The 15,397-nt window shown below is 40.4% G+C and overlaps 1 protein-coding gene across 6 annotated transcripts in view; it reads right to left on the bottom strand.

Annotated features, from left to right (window-relative positions):
* Window positions 1-15,397, bottom strand: part of agap1 (ArfGAP with GTPase domain, ankyrin repeat and PH domain 1) — a 178,730-nt gene that overhangs the window by 45,716 nt on the left and 117,617 nt on the right. For all 6 annotated transcript variants that reach the window (XM_084920941.1, XM_084920940.1, XM_084920942.1 and 3 more), the window contains 2 exons: window positions 7,250-7,354; window positions 1,311-1,479 (listed from right to left, as the gene is read on the bottom strand). In XM_084920941.1, the coding sequence (XP_084777067.1) occupies window positions 1,311-1,479; window positions 7,250-7,354 (274 nt within the window). The remainder of the gene's footprint in view (window positions 1-1,310; window positions 1,480-7,249; window positions 7,355-15,397) is intronic.

Here is a 15,397-nt window from a genome sequence, read left to right as displayed (position 1 = left end):
CTCCTCCTCATTCTCTCATTACAGCTCATTTCTTGGTGCTGGCTGAATGGAGCCAGGACTCTGATTGCATTAATATTCATGACAATAATTAGTACATGGAGTACAGCTCACTGAATATTCATGCTATTAGCTCGGGCCTCCTGCACGCGCGCGTGTGTGTGTTTGTGTGTGAGAGAGAGATTTAAGCCTCATAAGCGCTGCTTTTATGTGTGTGTGTGTGTGACACGCAGGATTATGCTCCACCTTTTGTTTTACGACGTCTTCCTTCAGGTGATAAGACACGTTTGCTTCGAGGCTGAACTGCAGATTTTTCCCCTCCTCCTTTCAATCAATCTTTATTGACTCAGAACGAACAAAACAACGCTCGTGTTTATGATGTCAGAGCGAGAGCGGCGATTAGAAGCACAATTAGGAAACAAGTGTGTTGATGACGGGCTAATCGCTGCTGAGTGGAGGCAAGACTTCATGTTCACTCCTTTATGTTTTCATATTTCTGCTCATTTTTATTACATCATTTCAATAACGCTGATTCAGTTTTTCCGTTATTTAACACAACACTTTTACCTCCAAACACGTTGTTGGTTTCTACGTGTGAACGCTGACAGTTACACTTAAGCCTTTCAAAGACACTTTTAGAAAATAAATGCGAATTTCTTTTTCTTTATGTTAGTTTGTCTCAATAGAAATCTCAGTTTTAATCATTCTCCCAATAACAGTAGGAGAAATGTGAAAACCTATTGTTGTTATGGTATCATTTTACAAGAAATAGAAGATTTGGATGTTTAAAATAAAATGAGACATCTAAAAGCATGAACATGGAGTTTAAACAGGTATCTTACTTAATTACAGTGATTAATAATAATTCCACAAATGAACCATTAAACCTGGATATCCACATGAAAATTGACGTAAAGACTCGTTACTTTAAACTATAACAAATGGACTTCCTGATTGGATGTTTGATAGCAGGAGTGAATATTTTTGAAAACATAAGTTGCAATAAACTAAATAGAAAACTTTTATTTTGAAAACTGGAAGCTTTAAATGCATCCTGGTAAATTCCTTATAAGTAATTATGGCTTTTGTTTTGAAAAATTAGATACGTTAGAGCATGCACTTCTAGATGATGAATTCTGATTACTCCAAACGGGTGTTCAGCAGTAAAAAAAAAATGTTGAATTTCAGGTAAATCATTGCCGTCCAATCACAGAGGAGGAGGGGTGTGACAAAGATTACCTCCCTTATACCTATGGTTTAAAGGTTTGAAGGACTGATATAGACGCTCTCAGGTGTCAGTTTGCAGGCCTCACCTGAAGTCTGTCCAAGCTGCAGGTTGCTCATGTCCTTCGTCAGGCCGTTGGTTTTGGGGCTCGGCATGGCGGCGCAGGTGGACACGGCACGCGGTGGCCTCTTCCCCGGCACCTTCACCGTGGTCCTGAGCAGGTCGATCTCCTTCCCGTGGACGTTCTGCATGTAGTCCTGACAAACAGAAGGCAGCATTCAAACTTTATTGTGTTGAAGTCCCGTAATCTTTAAACCTACATGAATCTCAAACCCATTTTTATTCGTACAAGTATTCAGACATTTTACAACCGTTTAAACCAGAGAAAGCATTTTAAAAATGTAATTACATGCAATCATTGACCAAGCAGGCCCACTGACAGCAAACAAACACATGGGACAACACTTAGAGCACAAAACACAAAGCAAGTAAAATGAAGTGTGCGTGTAAGCAATCTCATCAACACGAGTGGGATTATTTGGGATAATAAACCTCCCAAATCCCTCAAACATACAATGGAAACAAAGCAACACTAATCCCTTAAAGCAGCACTGAAGTGGCCCAACACTCGGACTGTGATTGGCTCTGCCCGTTCGCCAATGTGCCTGAAACAAGAGCGACCACTGTCAGGGGCCTCGGCAGCCCCCCTAGCGAGGAGCCCCCCTCCGGTCCGGACCGGATGGATCAGACAAGAAGTGGTGTTTAATGACGAACGAGAGGCGCTTGTTAAATCCACCCCCACCTCTCTGACGGTGGCAGAGAATCAGTGGTGACCCAAGAGAAGCACGGCACCTTGGGAGGTCGGCCTCCTCTTCAGGATCAAGGTGGTGATGAGAAACAAAGCTTGTGGATTAAAAAGAGAGTCTGATATATATATATTTTTAAGACATAGAGAAGGGAAATTTTTTGGAAAATAAGTGTTGGTTTGGAGAAGAAGGCTATTACAAGTATATATTTTTTTCTATCTGAAGAAAGAATAATTATTTCACATTCTTAACCATTACAAAGAACTATCTAATGGATCCAGATGTTCCATAGCAGGACAATGAGTCGAGAACATCCAGCCAGTGAACCTCTACAAATTTAAAAAATGTGTATAAAACCAAGCCCCAACTATAAAACAGGACAAAACAAGTCCAGATCAACCCAAAGTGATTCCCAATCCAAGCTAATAAATGAGTCTAAATGTAGGTCAAAACAGCCACAAAAATGGTTTAAAGCAAACTTTATAAAACCAGTTTAAAATATGTCCAAACCAATCAAGGTCAAAACCAGACAAAAGCAAAGCAATAAAAGCCAAAACAAACTATTTAAAACTAAGACAAAACCAAAGGGAAACACCAAACCTAAAAACACTCCAAAGACGTACCCAAAGCCAAGTACAAAACCAAGTGGGAGTTTGTCTAAATAGTGTCAAAATCAGTCCAACGTAACGACTGAAATCCAACCTCAGAGCAGATACCTGATCTAAGCAACATGAAGTTATTTTGATTTACCTGAAAAAAAAGAAAAACTGAGCCACAACTTCCTCCATCGCCTCCTTTTCACTATTTATGAATGTCAAAAAATTGTAATAAGCCATAAGACGATAACCTGTTCCAGTGTATTCTGGCAAATACCAAACCCTCTTTCGCTTTCCACTTGGATTCCTCACCTAAACTCAACCAAAGCCTGACACCAACTAATAAAGTTTCTTATTTTTCCCCATTTTCGTCAATGTTGTGTTCATCTCTGACACACTACAGCTTTCATTAGAGCTGCGCTGCTCTATACAGTTGAAATAATTACTGTTAAATGCAAACTGTTCGTGGCATTATTTCAGAAAGCATCCTCGGTTTGCTGTTATTGCACAGACTTGGATAATAACGCACACATTTATAACACACACACACTCTCTCAGTGTTTCCCGCCTCCCTCTGGCAGCTCGGCTGACAAAAGGCCAATTCAAAGCCAAGTGCTCTCGACGGCGTCTTAACAAGCCACTGGAGAGCCCTCGAGCCAGGGGCCCGCTGGGTAAACCCTCCACACACACACAAATGCGCACACACTCACACACACACCCCTCCGACAGATTGACCGAGGTAATTGAGTCTCCATTTGCATCTGAGAGCTTTCATCATCGGCCCGATCGTCCACACCACGCAGCGGCATCCAGGACGGATGTGTGTATCGACCAAACAAACCGACAGCAGGTGGTGACGAGTGTGTGTGTGTGTGTGAGAGGACGAGAACATGTTGTCAGCTTATGAACGCGGAAGAAAGAAAGTATATTTAAGAGTGTGTGTGTGTGTGTGTTTGCGTGCAGTCAGTATAAATGGACGCATCAACGGCAGCATCAGTGTGAAAAATGCAACATGAACTGAGAGCTGGATACTGCTGACGCCAAAGGAAACATGAATCCATAAAGAGTGAACTACTTCACAACACGATCGATGGGTAAACAGACGACAGCAGATAAAGGAGAAGAAGAAGAAGCTCTGCGATCAGACTGAAAATGTGGAGAAAGTGATGAAGGTGCAGAGATGACAGGTACAAAACCTAATTTAATAACAGTTACTCCATAACTAGCCCGAACAGGTCCAAAACCAGGTCAGAACCAAATGCACAACCCAGACTAAACATGTCCAAAACAAAGTCACAAACCAAGTCTAAAACCCAGACTAAACATGTCCAAAATCAGGTCACGAACCAAGTCTAAAAAGTAGGCTGAACAGGTCTAAAACCAGGTCACAAACAAAATCTAAACATGTCCAAAACCAGGAAGTGCAAAGGCTAGCCTAAACACGTCCACGTTGAAACCCAAGTATAAAAATCGGTGCAATACCAAGTACAAAGTCAAAAACAAAACCACCTTAAATAAGTTTAAAACTAAGCTTAGGACCTACCTGAATGAGCCCAAAACCAGGTCAGAAACCAGTGTCAAAAAACCTGAAGAGATCTATAATCCATGTTCAAACCTAAAGCCTAAACGAACTTAAACACATTACATAACAGGTTTTTATGGTTTGTGTTATAAATTACATCTGTTGATATGTAAACTGTAAATGTACATTGCTTTTAATGCAAAATGATCTCAATGGACAGAAATTTGTAGTGTCTTCAAGTTATTATCTAAAGACTAAAAACTGAACTTGCATTTAAGATTCGCTGAAGTTAGAACTTTCTATTCTAATTCTAATCAATTATTACTTTTACTGCTGGATTTCGTTTTGAACATTTGGATTTGGGATGTTTAAAAATGAATGTTTTAAGACCATCTTGGTTTCTATCTTGTGTTCACTCAGCGTTGGTTAGCTCTCTGCCTTAGTTTCAGGCTTATGAACACAAAAAAAGAAAAGAAAAACTGACTTCTAATCATTCTTTCTTGCACAAGAATTTCTAAAAAATCTCTGCTCTTAAGTGCTCTTAACAACTCTCACTGCTCAGAGTCACATCGAGACAAGAGGCGATTAATTACTCTCGCCTTTTGTTGGCCTGATCTTCTCCTCTTTAGACTTTTCTTGGCAATTAGGTGGCATCTATTGCCATCCACTTAATTAGCGGCATTAATGTGATTTCTTTGCACATAGTCGGGCAATTAGTGGTGCTGATTGAGTTTCATTCGATTAGCCTCCGCAAACACGTTAATTGACGCCGGAGCTGCAGATGCAAAGCATTCAGGAAAACCTGGCTTTTGGTGCTGGAGGGGGTTTGTGTGTGTTGATGTGTTAAGTGATGAGTTTTAACACTAATTTACTGCATCAGCTGCTCTAATGGCTGATGGACGTGTGCAGTTTGGTGAAGTGTGGATATGTCTGAGCAAATCATTTGTGATTTAATGTTTCTGCAGATAAAACCAATAGTCAATTAGTCAAGAACAGCATAACAATAATCTGCAACTTCTAAAATGCGCTAATCATTGTTCATTTAGGTCATTTTTCAACCTAAAACAAATATTTTCAGGTTCTAAGATACTTTTTTGTCTGTCGGTGGGTTAAAACAAGAAAATCCAGGCAGCATGGAGGGGACCTTTCATGCTTTTCTGATCAGCTTTGCACAAAACAAGCCATCAGTTGTCAAACAAAACAATCTGAATCCTGAAGAGATCAAACATGATGTCCAAGCAACCCTGAATCAGTGAAATGAAGGCTAAAACCAGATCAAATAAGTCCAAAAAACCATCCAAAACACATAATTACTGAGCAGAGACCAACAAGAATGAAAAGAAAGCGAGCATACTCCTAAATTACAATGTTTCTAAATCAGATGTCTATAGAGTCCTTTACTCATTTTTTCCACAGTATTTTTCACTCCCATCTCTTGACCCCAGCATTATCAAGTGGTCAATCAACTGTTTTCCAACCGCTCCATCCACCCCAACCTTATCCCGTCACCTCCAGTGCAGTTCATACATGTATTCCTTTATTGATTCAAAGCAAAAATATCACCCCTTCTTAAGAGATACAGTGGTCCCTCGCTATAACGCGGTTCACCTTTCGCGGCATCGCTGTTTCGTGGATTTTTTTGTGCAATTTTGCATTTTTTTTTCCTTTTTGTTTTACAGCACATTGTGTCCTGATTGGCTGTAGACCATTGTCAATCAATCTCATGCCGTGTCTCCTGTACAGTACAGAATGCGTCGAGCTTGTCAAATTTCTTCAATCGCCAGCAGTGTGACTCTGAAGTGCTGTACTGTATGTTTGTAAGTTTTCCCCCAACAAACACAATAATGTTGACAAAATGTTTTGCACCGTGGGTGGTTTCATTCTATAATACTGGACTTATTATTCTATGAAGGTTTGAACTTTGAGTGTTTAAATAAGAGAGAAAAGTGTGAAAATATTCGTGCCTGTCTGAGAAAAGTGTGTAAAGTGTGTAGTGAGGGGTTTTATAGCCTTAAAACATGTATAATAATTGTAAAATAAACTTGGCTACTTCGCGGATTTCACTTTGCGTGGGCTATTTTTAGAACATAACTCCCGCAATAAACGAGGGACCACTGTAAACAGTATTTTTTTTTAAATAATCAATAAATTTCATTTATGTTTAGTTTAGAATTTGCGATTTTTAGCTTCTAAATATGAGAAATTGGCTTCTTTTCTTTGTTATTTAAAACAGTTTCAGAAAATTCTTCCAGTTTTCGACTGATGAACAGATTAATTAAGCCACTTTAAAACGCAATCTTGAACTGAAGAATGCCCACATGGAAAATACGATCAATGTAATTGAAGAAAATTATGAATACATTTTCACAACAAGTAAGTAAGAAAACAAAGTATTATATTAACACTATTACACACTGAAATGCTTTTTGTGTTCATTTTTATGATCGAATTTGTGATTTTGTAAAGCATCTTTTTGCACAAAACAACTGTATGTCTACATTTTAACATAAAAGAAAAAGAAGTCAAAATAAAACAAATTGATATGCACTTGTAGCCAAAATTCTTTGAAAACAAAAAAAACAAAGAAAAAAAATGTAAATTACACAACAAAAATGTGGCGAAAACCTATCAGAGGCAATACATCTAATCTGACTTCAGACTGAGCAAGAGGACAGAGAGAAAATGAGCAGCAGAGAGAGTGAAAGACACAAAAAAGTGTGTGTGTGTGTGTGTGTGTGTGTGTGTGTGTGTGTGTGTGTGTGTGAGATAATAAAGCAGCGTCGGGGGCAGGATATTGTGCCAACAGGGCAGAGAGCTGGGGCAATTAGCAGAGACATTACAGATGATATTCACATCATCAGCGCCGACGTGGGCAAACAGATGACGAGTCCTAATTAATACACAAGCCATCAACACACACACACACACACACACACACACACACACACACACACACACACACACACACACACACACTCGCAGGGGAGAGATGAAGAGCAGCAGATAGATGGAGTTCAGTGCAGGCTGGCAGAGCGCTGCAGTCTAATAAGCATTCACAGTGGCTGTATGTGTTTGTGCTTGTGCATTTGTGTATGTGTCTTACGTGTAGGCTCGGGTGGTAGGTGAGCAGACCGTTGTCACACAGCGTCACGTACTTCTTCTTCCACTCCTTGTTGAGGGATTTACCGCTCCTCTTCAGCAGCATGCCCTGTAGAAAACACACAGATAAACACACACTGTCAGCACACGCCTTTCAATGCAGCTGTGCACTTTGAAAATAAACAGCATCATCATCTGCAAAAGAAATTTCTGAACTCCACTATGATAATCCGCAGCCTCTCCGATAAGTTCCTCGGTATGTAGATGTACTCCATCGTCGCTGTCTTGAACGGCAGCTCTGCAGCCTCGGTGAGCTCGACCAGCTCTGGTTAAAGTGGCCGTCAAGCGCCCAAGCACACCGACAGAGCAAAAGTAGAACAGCTGTGGCGCACCATTATGGTGAAGTGGGAGTACATACAGGGCAGATGCCACAATCCAAACAGGCAGTGTATGCTCGCTGTTGTCACCCAAAGTGAGGCCAAAATTGTCATGCAGTGAGCTCTGGTGTCATTTTGGTTGTGCACCATTTTTGTAACCTGACTAAAAGGCAATCTGTTAATAAAATACTTTGACGACGTCGCTTCTTTTCTTCATTTCTTGACATTAAAAATTTATAATAGCTTTGTAGAGATATTATTGAAGGTAATGAATGTGTTAATGGAAAGGTTGGAACAGCTGAAGGTGAACAGTACAACCATTTTGAGAAATGAACAGATTACCAACTTATTTGATGGTTTCAATGTCAAATTTGGTGATGATACAGAAATTCTTGGTTTGATCACAGGAGATTTGACTCTTTACACGGTAGTTTTCTTCAGTTAATGAAAAAAGAATCTTTGATTTCAAAGTGAGCAGGAAGACATCCCAATAGAAAGTTACTGACAGTGAAGTCTTGCTGGAAATGAATGGAAATATTTAGGGACTCGTTTAGGAAAACCTAGCTTTTTCGTGCTGGGGGGGATTTGTGTGTATGCTTAAGATCAGACTGTGATCCAGTCTTTGGCAATATCAAACAAACAAAACTATAAGCACACTTTAGCCTCAAATGTCTCTGTGATTTCACATACAGAACCAAAAAGAGAGTAAAAAACACAACTCTGTTCAAAAGTGGACAAAAAATACATGGAAATTATTGTCCACTTTTGAGTCCTAATTGTGCATTTTAAAGCCTCTCGATTCCTCGATCTTTGTGCGCGCTGGAGCTAAATGACGTCCAGAATCGGCTGAGTGAAGCTAATGAGCGAAACGAGAGAAACAACATTTAAAAGATCAGAGATGAGACGAGCTGGATGTGAATAGATGGAAGGAAATCAGCGCTCATTTAATTGTCTGACTATCTTTTTGTTCTCTCCTACGCACATCAGCTGCGGCTGACTGACCGTTTAGGCCAAGCGATCGCCCGCTCACCGCCCACACTTCATTAGGAGAGAGAGAGAGCAGGAAGGTCAAAGAGAAGGCGAGAGAGCGGGATCAAAATAGGAGAAAGAAGCAGAAAAAAAAGAGGAGGCAGAGGGGGGGAGGAGGGAGGAGGGGGGGATAAAACTGTCCGCTGATTAGCAATTACAGCCGCGCTGCCACGCGTGTCACTTCACTGGACCTCTACAACATTAACACTCCGACAGAGGGTATTAATAGAGTCCAGCCGTGAAGGGAGGAAGAGGGGGAGTTAGAGGAAGATGAGGAAGTGGGGAGTGAGACGGACAGGCCAGGCTGACGGACAGAAGCCTGCTCGCCGGCGCCCCGGCCGCTCAGCTTTCATTAAGGCGGTCAGTAGTGGTGGGATAGCGCGGTAGGCCCGGGGTGACCCTCGCCGCCAGTGATGGAGCATTCAGTGTAATTGGCGGTGACATAATGCCATGAAGAAACGTCTCAGAGTGACAGAGGCAGGGGAGGAAAGGACAAGATGGCGAGCTATGAAAGAAAGGAGACCAATTTTTACCCTGGAAGGTCTAAAATACATTTTCAAGAGTAATATATGAGACTGAAATTTGTCTTGTAAGGTTGACACCAGAGGCAAAGTAGAAAATAAAAGATTGAATGAACTAGAAATACCCCAGAAAGGCCTTTAATTTTGTATTAATAAAATAATACACCTCTATTACAGACGGTGAACTAAACACAGAGAGTAAGGTTGGGTAGGACACCGTTTTACATTTAGAGACTGTTTTAAAAAAAAGGATATAACCCATTGTTTTCAGAAGATCCGATCTAAATTCTCAATGCTGGTGTTTTGTCCACAGCCTCATCGGATTTTGGGGCCAGAAGTGAACAAGTTGATAAGTGATAAGTTTAATTTGATCGGCCAACTTCAGGAAACCTGCAAAGGGGTAGATAGATTCTACAGTTTCCTGCACCAAACCTTGTGCTAACCTTCTAACCTTCTGTTAGTGCCATTAACAACACAAGCCTTTTTGTGTGACAACAACACAGCAAGCCAAATTAGCTACAGTTCCTCTAACGTCCATTTGAGTGAGTCAGCTTCAGACTCTAAAATGACCAACTTTACAGCAGAAATAAATATGTTTATGACATCTTGACATTCTACTTTTGCGTCTTTTTGGCTACAAGATACCAAAATGACAATGGACATTAAGCTATGTCGATGTCTTATTAACAGTCTGTCCTCAGCTCAGACATCAAGTGATACTTCAAAGTGGTTACTGCTAACAATAAGAATTAACCTACATTTGTCAGGATTATGTTTCATTTAAAATCATATTTAGAGCCCAAAAACACATAATAGAGACAGATAGAAGCATGTCTTGAGTGGAACATTCCTTTAAAATTTAATAATTATATCACCATAAAACCCCCCAAAAACACAGTGATATATAATTTAGGTCATATCAGAATAGATGTCCAAATGTCCTGCTGGTATTACAGACAGTGAACTCCCCACAGACACTCGACAGCCGCGATTCCACTAATTTCAGCTCATGTCACGAGGAAGTGAAACAGAGCAGTGTGTATGCGTGTGTGTAACAACAGGGCTTCCCCACGGTGCGCTAAACACGACTTGACGAGCTTCCTGCTGCTCTGAAGTGAAAGCTGCCGGCAGCCGTGCAGCTGTCAGGCCAGCTGATCATCCATTACTGCCTGTTAGTGAGCGAGCGCCAACATGTTTCCCGGCAGAGCCAGCCAGCCAGACAGGACGTGTGTTTACATGACGACCATCATCCAATAAGACTTCAGGTCAGATAACTGTGGTGCGGGCTTTTCAATTATAATCCATCAGACGGATCATTTAACAGATAAATCTACAGTCTCAACACTCAAGAGGGATTTTTATTGTCAAGGGACGGGTGATTGAAATTAGAGTCACTCATGTAAGCTCACCTTGACAAATAAACACTGGCGATAATCATTTGAAGCAAACAATACTTTAAGATTGTTAAGAAAATATATTAAGATGCTGAAGGAAAGAAAAGAGGAATAAAGAACCTGTGACAGTAACCAACCAAGAAAAAAAAGATAGCACTGACAAAACCTCTGAATTATTAGACACTTTAAGCCTTAAGAAGGCAGTTGGTGGAATTTGGAGTTGGTGGATGCAGCTATTTTCATACAGATGTTAGTTTTTAGAAGTAGCTGTATGCTCAAAAAGCCCAGCTGTTTAGTTATTGTTTCTTCAGAACATCAAGCTTGTTGCAAAGGTTGGTGTCCTTTCCTTCAGTTCTTTATTAGAGCTCTGATTTAAAAAATAAAGGATACTATGCGCTGGATCTATTTTGTCTACACTTGTTGGAGATTTTCTGAGAGTTTGAGTCCAAAATGTGAATGTCTGGAAGCTTAAATGAGGTTTTCTTTAATGGTCTTTATATTTGATTCAGTTGAATTTTTCACTCTGAAATAAAAAGTTTTCTGTACATTAAATGGAAGGAAAACAATTTATTAAGCATATAAACTGCTCAGCTGTTTCTTATTTCATTGGCTCGAAAAGTCATGCCCTTCACCTGGCTTAAGGATTCGACAGAGACCATTTGGGCCAACGCCTCTTTAACCATCTGAGACCTGATATGTTGTTGCTAAAGATAACATGATAAAGGTGAAAACTCTATCCAGAATCTTTCCAGAAAATGCTAGATCCAGATCAACTCCTAAAATTTATCATGCCTGTGGGGCCAAGTAAACCTTTGTTAAAAAGTTTTTTGTCCATAGCTTTATGAGTATCCCTGCTAACAAAAAAGGAACGCAATAATAACTTCCACAGCGGATATGATCGTTCAAAATACCCCTGAAAAATATGGTTTAATATGGCAATTACATCTGTACAGACTGTGAAACCAAACGTGATTAAAAAAAAAGATACATGATACAAAATACATATATTGCAGAGCAATATTTAATTTTAAAGTGTAAAAGAGTAGGAACAGAAGGATCTAATCCTGCTTTTGAATTTCTGTCCATTTAAACGGACAGAAATTCCCTACAAAGCCCCAGTTTTAGCTTTTAAAGGGTCAAAATTGTTTTCTGCCCTTCAGTCTGTTTTTATCCTTTCTGGCTTACAGTTAGATCACTACTACTGAAATAATCCTCTAGCTGTTCTGTATAATTAATTTTACGGATATTTTCACTAGGGATGGGTATCGTCACTGATTTCTAGAATAGATTCGATCCACGATTCGATTCGATTCGATTCGGGGAAATTTTGCCTCAGACAGTCAGAATATTATAATTCAGATCATGCATCAGTACATTTCCATGTTTTTATATCTATAAAAAGAAAGCTGACACTTGCGAGACTTTATCAAGGGTGTAAGCATCACAGCAGATGCCTTTGTGTCAAAGTAACTGAGGATAAAACACAGAAAAACATGAAGGTGATTTTCCTGGCCTGGGATTTCTAAAAATATTCTGCAGTAGATCAAAAACGAAAGAAAACCATGGATCAACATATGAACATTATGCTGCTGAAGTGAAGCAGAGCAAAGTTACAGAGGTTGGATTAGAGACACAGCTAAGCGTTTTGCAATTTTGCATAATTTAAAGTTTAAATTTGCTCAGTAGCCTTTTGAACAGCAGATATGAGGCTCTCTGTTCGGAAGTAAGTAAAAGGAAAAAAAACAGCGGCCGACATCACTGTAAACAACGGTAGACTTGTGCGTGACAAGCAAGTGAATAATGCAGAAAAAAGATTTTTAGACAGGAAACTGTTCTTGAAGTACACTGAGAGAGAGAGAGAGAGCTGTGCATGAAGTGTGATTTTATTGTGGTGGAAGCAAAACAGCAAAAGTCAGAGGGAGTCCATGACGATGTGTTTGTGAAGCGTAGTTTGGATCTTCTTTTGCTGCTGGTTCGGTCAATGTTGTTTGGAGAGAGATAAAACCTACAGCTTCAGAATCGAGCGCAAAAAGGGCGTAAACACAAAGCGCGGACCTGCCGAAACATCAAAATCAGCGAGCTGTCGGCTTTCAGCCCCGACCGTGTCCGTGCCGTCGGGTGAGAAAGGCGACATCTCACTGATTCTGATCCGTCGGCGGTAGGGGTGGGTTTTAATAATCGATTCATCGATTAAAATCGATTCTGGCTTGGATAACGTGATATCGATTCATTAAAATCCTGAATCGATTTTTTTTATATAAATGTATTTTGCCCAAAATTCCAGAATCTCAGGTGAAACGTCACAAAATTTCAACAACCACCAAACATTTAAAACAGTAAATGAGAGCAGGTACATGGCTTCTGCACAAAGACGTAAACACACAGCGCGGACCCGCGGATCAGAATCAGTGAGATGTCGCCTGTCTCACCCGACGGCACGGACACGGTCGGGGCTGAAAGCCGACAGCTCACTGATTTTGATGTTTCGGCGGGTCCGCGCTTTGTGTTTGCGCCCTTTTTGCGCTGATTCTAAAGCTGTTAGTTTTATCTCTCTCCAAACAATATTGACCGAACCAGCAGCAAAAGAAGATCCAAACTAAGCTTCACATAAACATCGTCATGGACTCCCTCTGATTTTTGCTGTTTTGCTTCCACCACAATAAAATCACACTTCATGCACAGCTCTCTCTCTCTCTCTCTTTCTCAGTGTACTTCAAGAACAGTTTCCCGTCTATCCCCGAAATCTGTTTTCTGCATTATTCGCTTGCTTGTTATGCACAAGTCTACCGTTGTTTACAGCGCTGTCGGCCGATGTTTTTTTTTTCCTTTTGCTCACTTCCGAAAAGAAAACCTAATTTCTGCCGTTCAATAGGCTACTGAACAAATGTAAACTTTTTAAAATTATGCAAAATGCAAAACGCTTAGCCGTGTCTCTAATAAAACCGCTGTAGCTTCAGAGGTAATGTTCGTAAGTTGATTAATGGTTTTCTTTCGTTTTTGATCTACTGCAGAATATTTTTATAAAATCCCAGGCCAGGAAAATCACCTTCATGTTTTTCTGTGTTTTATCTTCAGCTACTTTGACACAAAGGCATCTGCTGTGATGCTCACACCTTTGATAAAGTCTTGCGTGTGTCAGCTTCCTTTTTATAGATACAAAAATATGTAAATGTACTGATCTGAATTATAATATTTCTGACTGTCTGAGGCAAAATTTCCCAGATTCAAATCGAATTGAATCGAATCGAATTGAATCGAATCGTGGATCAAATCGATTCAGGACCTTGTGAATCGGAATAGAATCGATTCTAGAAATCAGTGACGATACCCAGCCCTAGTCGGCGGGTCCGCGCTGTGTGTTTACGTCTTTGTGCAGAATACCTGCTCTCATTTACTGTTTTAACTGTTTAGTGGTTGTTGTAAATTGTTCGAGGTTTAACCTGAAATTCTGGCGTTTCGGGCAAAATAAATTTATATTAAAAGATCGATTCAGGATTTTAAAGAATTGATATCACGTTATCCAAGCTAGAATCGATTTTAATGGATAAATCGATAATCAAAACCCACCCCTAATTTTCACAGCCTGACATCAAAAATGTATTCTGATGTGTTTTGGTTGCATAATGGAAGAAAAGAATTAAAAATCAGTGGGAAAAAATGTTGCTTTCATCTACATTTTGTGTTAATAGACCTCTCTGCATTGAATCATATCTGTTATTAACCTCTGTCTCTCTTCCACAGCATGTCTTTCATCCTGTCTTCCTTCTCTCACCCCATCCAGTCGCAGCAGATGGCCCCGCCCCTCCCTGAGCCTGGTTCTGCTGGAGGTTTCTTCTTGTTAAAAGGGAGTTTTTCCTTCCCACTTTCGCCAAAGTGCTTGCTCATAGGGGGTCATATGATTGTTGGGTTTTTCTCTGTATCTATTATTGTACGATCTACTGTACAATATAAAGTGCCTGGAGGCGTCTGTTGTTGTGATTTGGCGCTATATAAATAAAATTGAATTGAATACATTTTAAGATTTTACCTGAATCCTAAAACAAAAAGTGAAATATTTTTGCACTACAGGATCAAAAGAGAAAGTAAATTGAAACAAGACAATGGAGCGATAAGAGGTGGATGGTTGATCACCACCAAACAAAACTGAGAGATGAACCAACATCTTTCACAGACCTTCACCCAAACCCGGGTTTTGGGGAGGGAGACGTCAGTGGATTAATTTTGTCCATTCATCCTGAGGATGACAAGCGATCAGTTTGTGCGAGAGGAAGGCTAATTGAACGCCACGTTGAAATCCTCATGATGGGTAATATCTTTCATTATTCACCTCCCCGAGCTTAGTGACACACTTATTTTACCTTCAGGAGGAGGAGAGGGGGGAGCAGCTATGACAGCTCACAAGGTCTCCACGTTGGAAAATAGATGTGGGGAGATAAATACATCCTCAGATATACTCTCTCCCCTCCGACTGAGGCACTTCTCCGCCCTGGTGAAGTATTGTGGGGTAGTGCTTAGGAAAAGGTCGCTAGCTCCGGGGAGCGGGAAGATGAAGTCATTTGTTAAGCAACAGAAAACGTCCGAGGGCATCAATGAGGATTCTTCTCTGGAGAACAAAACAAAGGGGAATGACGGGTCTGTGTTGGGTTTCAGTGGGAAAGACAGCAAACAAGGATGGATAGACAAATAGATGTAGACAGACAACCCCCCAAAAAACAAAACTCCCCGAGTCACTCTCTACCTTCACTTCTTTGCCTCGGTTGAAGTATTGTGGGGTAGTGCTTAAGAAAAGGTCGCTAGCTCGGGGGAAGCCAAGAGATGAAGTCATTCGTTA

Source organism: Perissodus microlepis, chromosome 23 (genome assembly GCF_051167445.1).
Source record: "Perissodus microlepis isolate ML-2025 ecotype Zambia chromosome 23, ASM5116744v1, whole genome shotgun sequence".
Classification (NCBI taxonomy): Eukaryota; Metazoa; Chordata; class Actinopteri; order Cichliformes; family Cichlidae; genus Perissodus; species Perissodus microlepis.
This window is presented reverse-complemented; position numbering and strand designations above follow the sequence as displayed.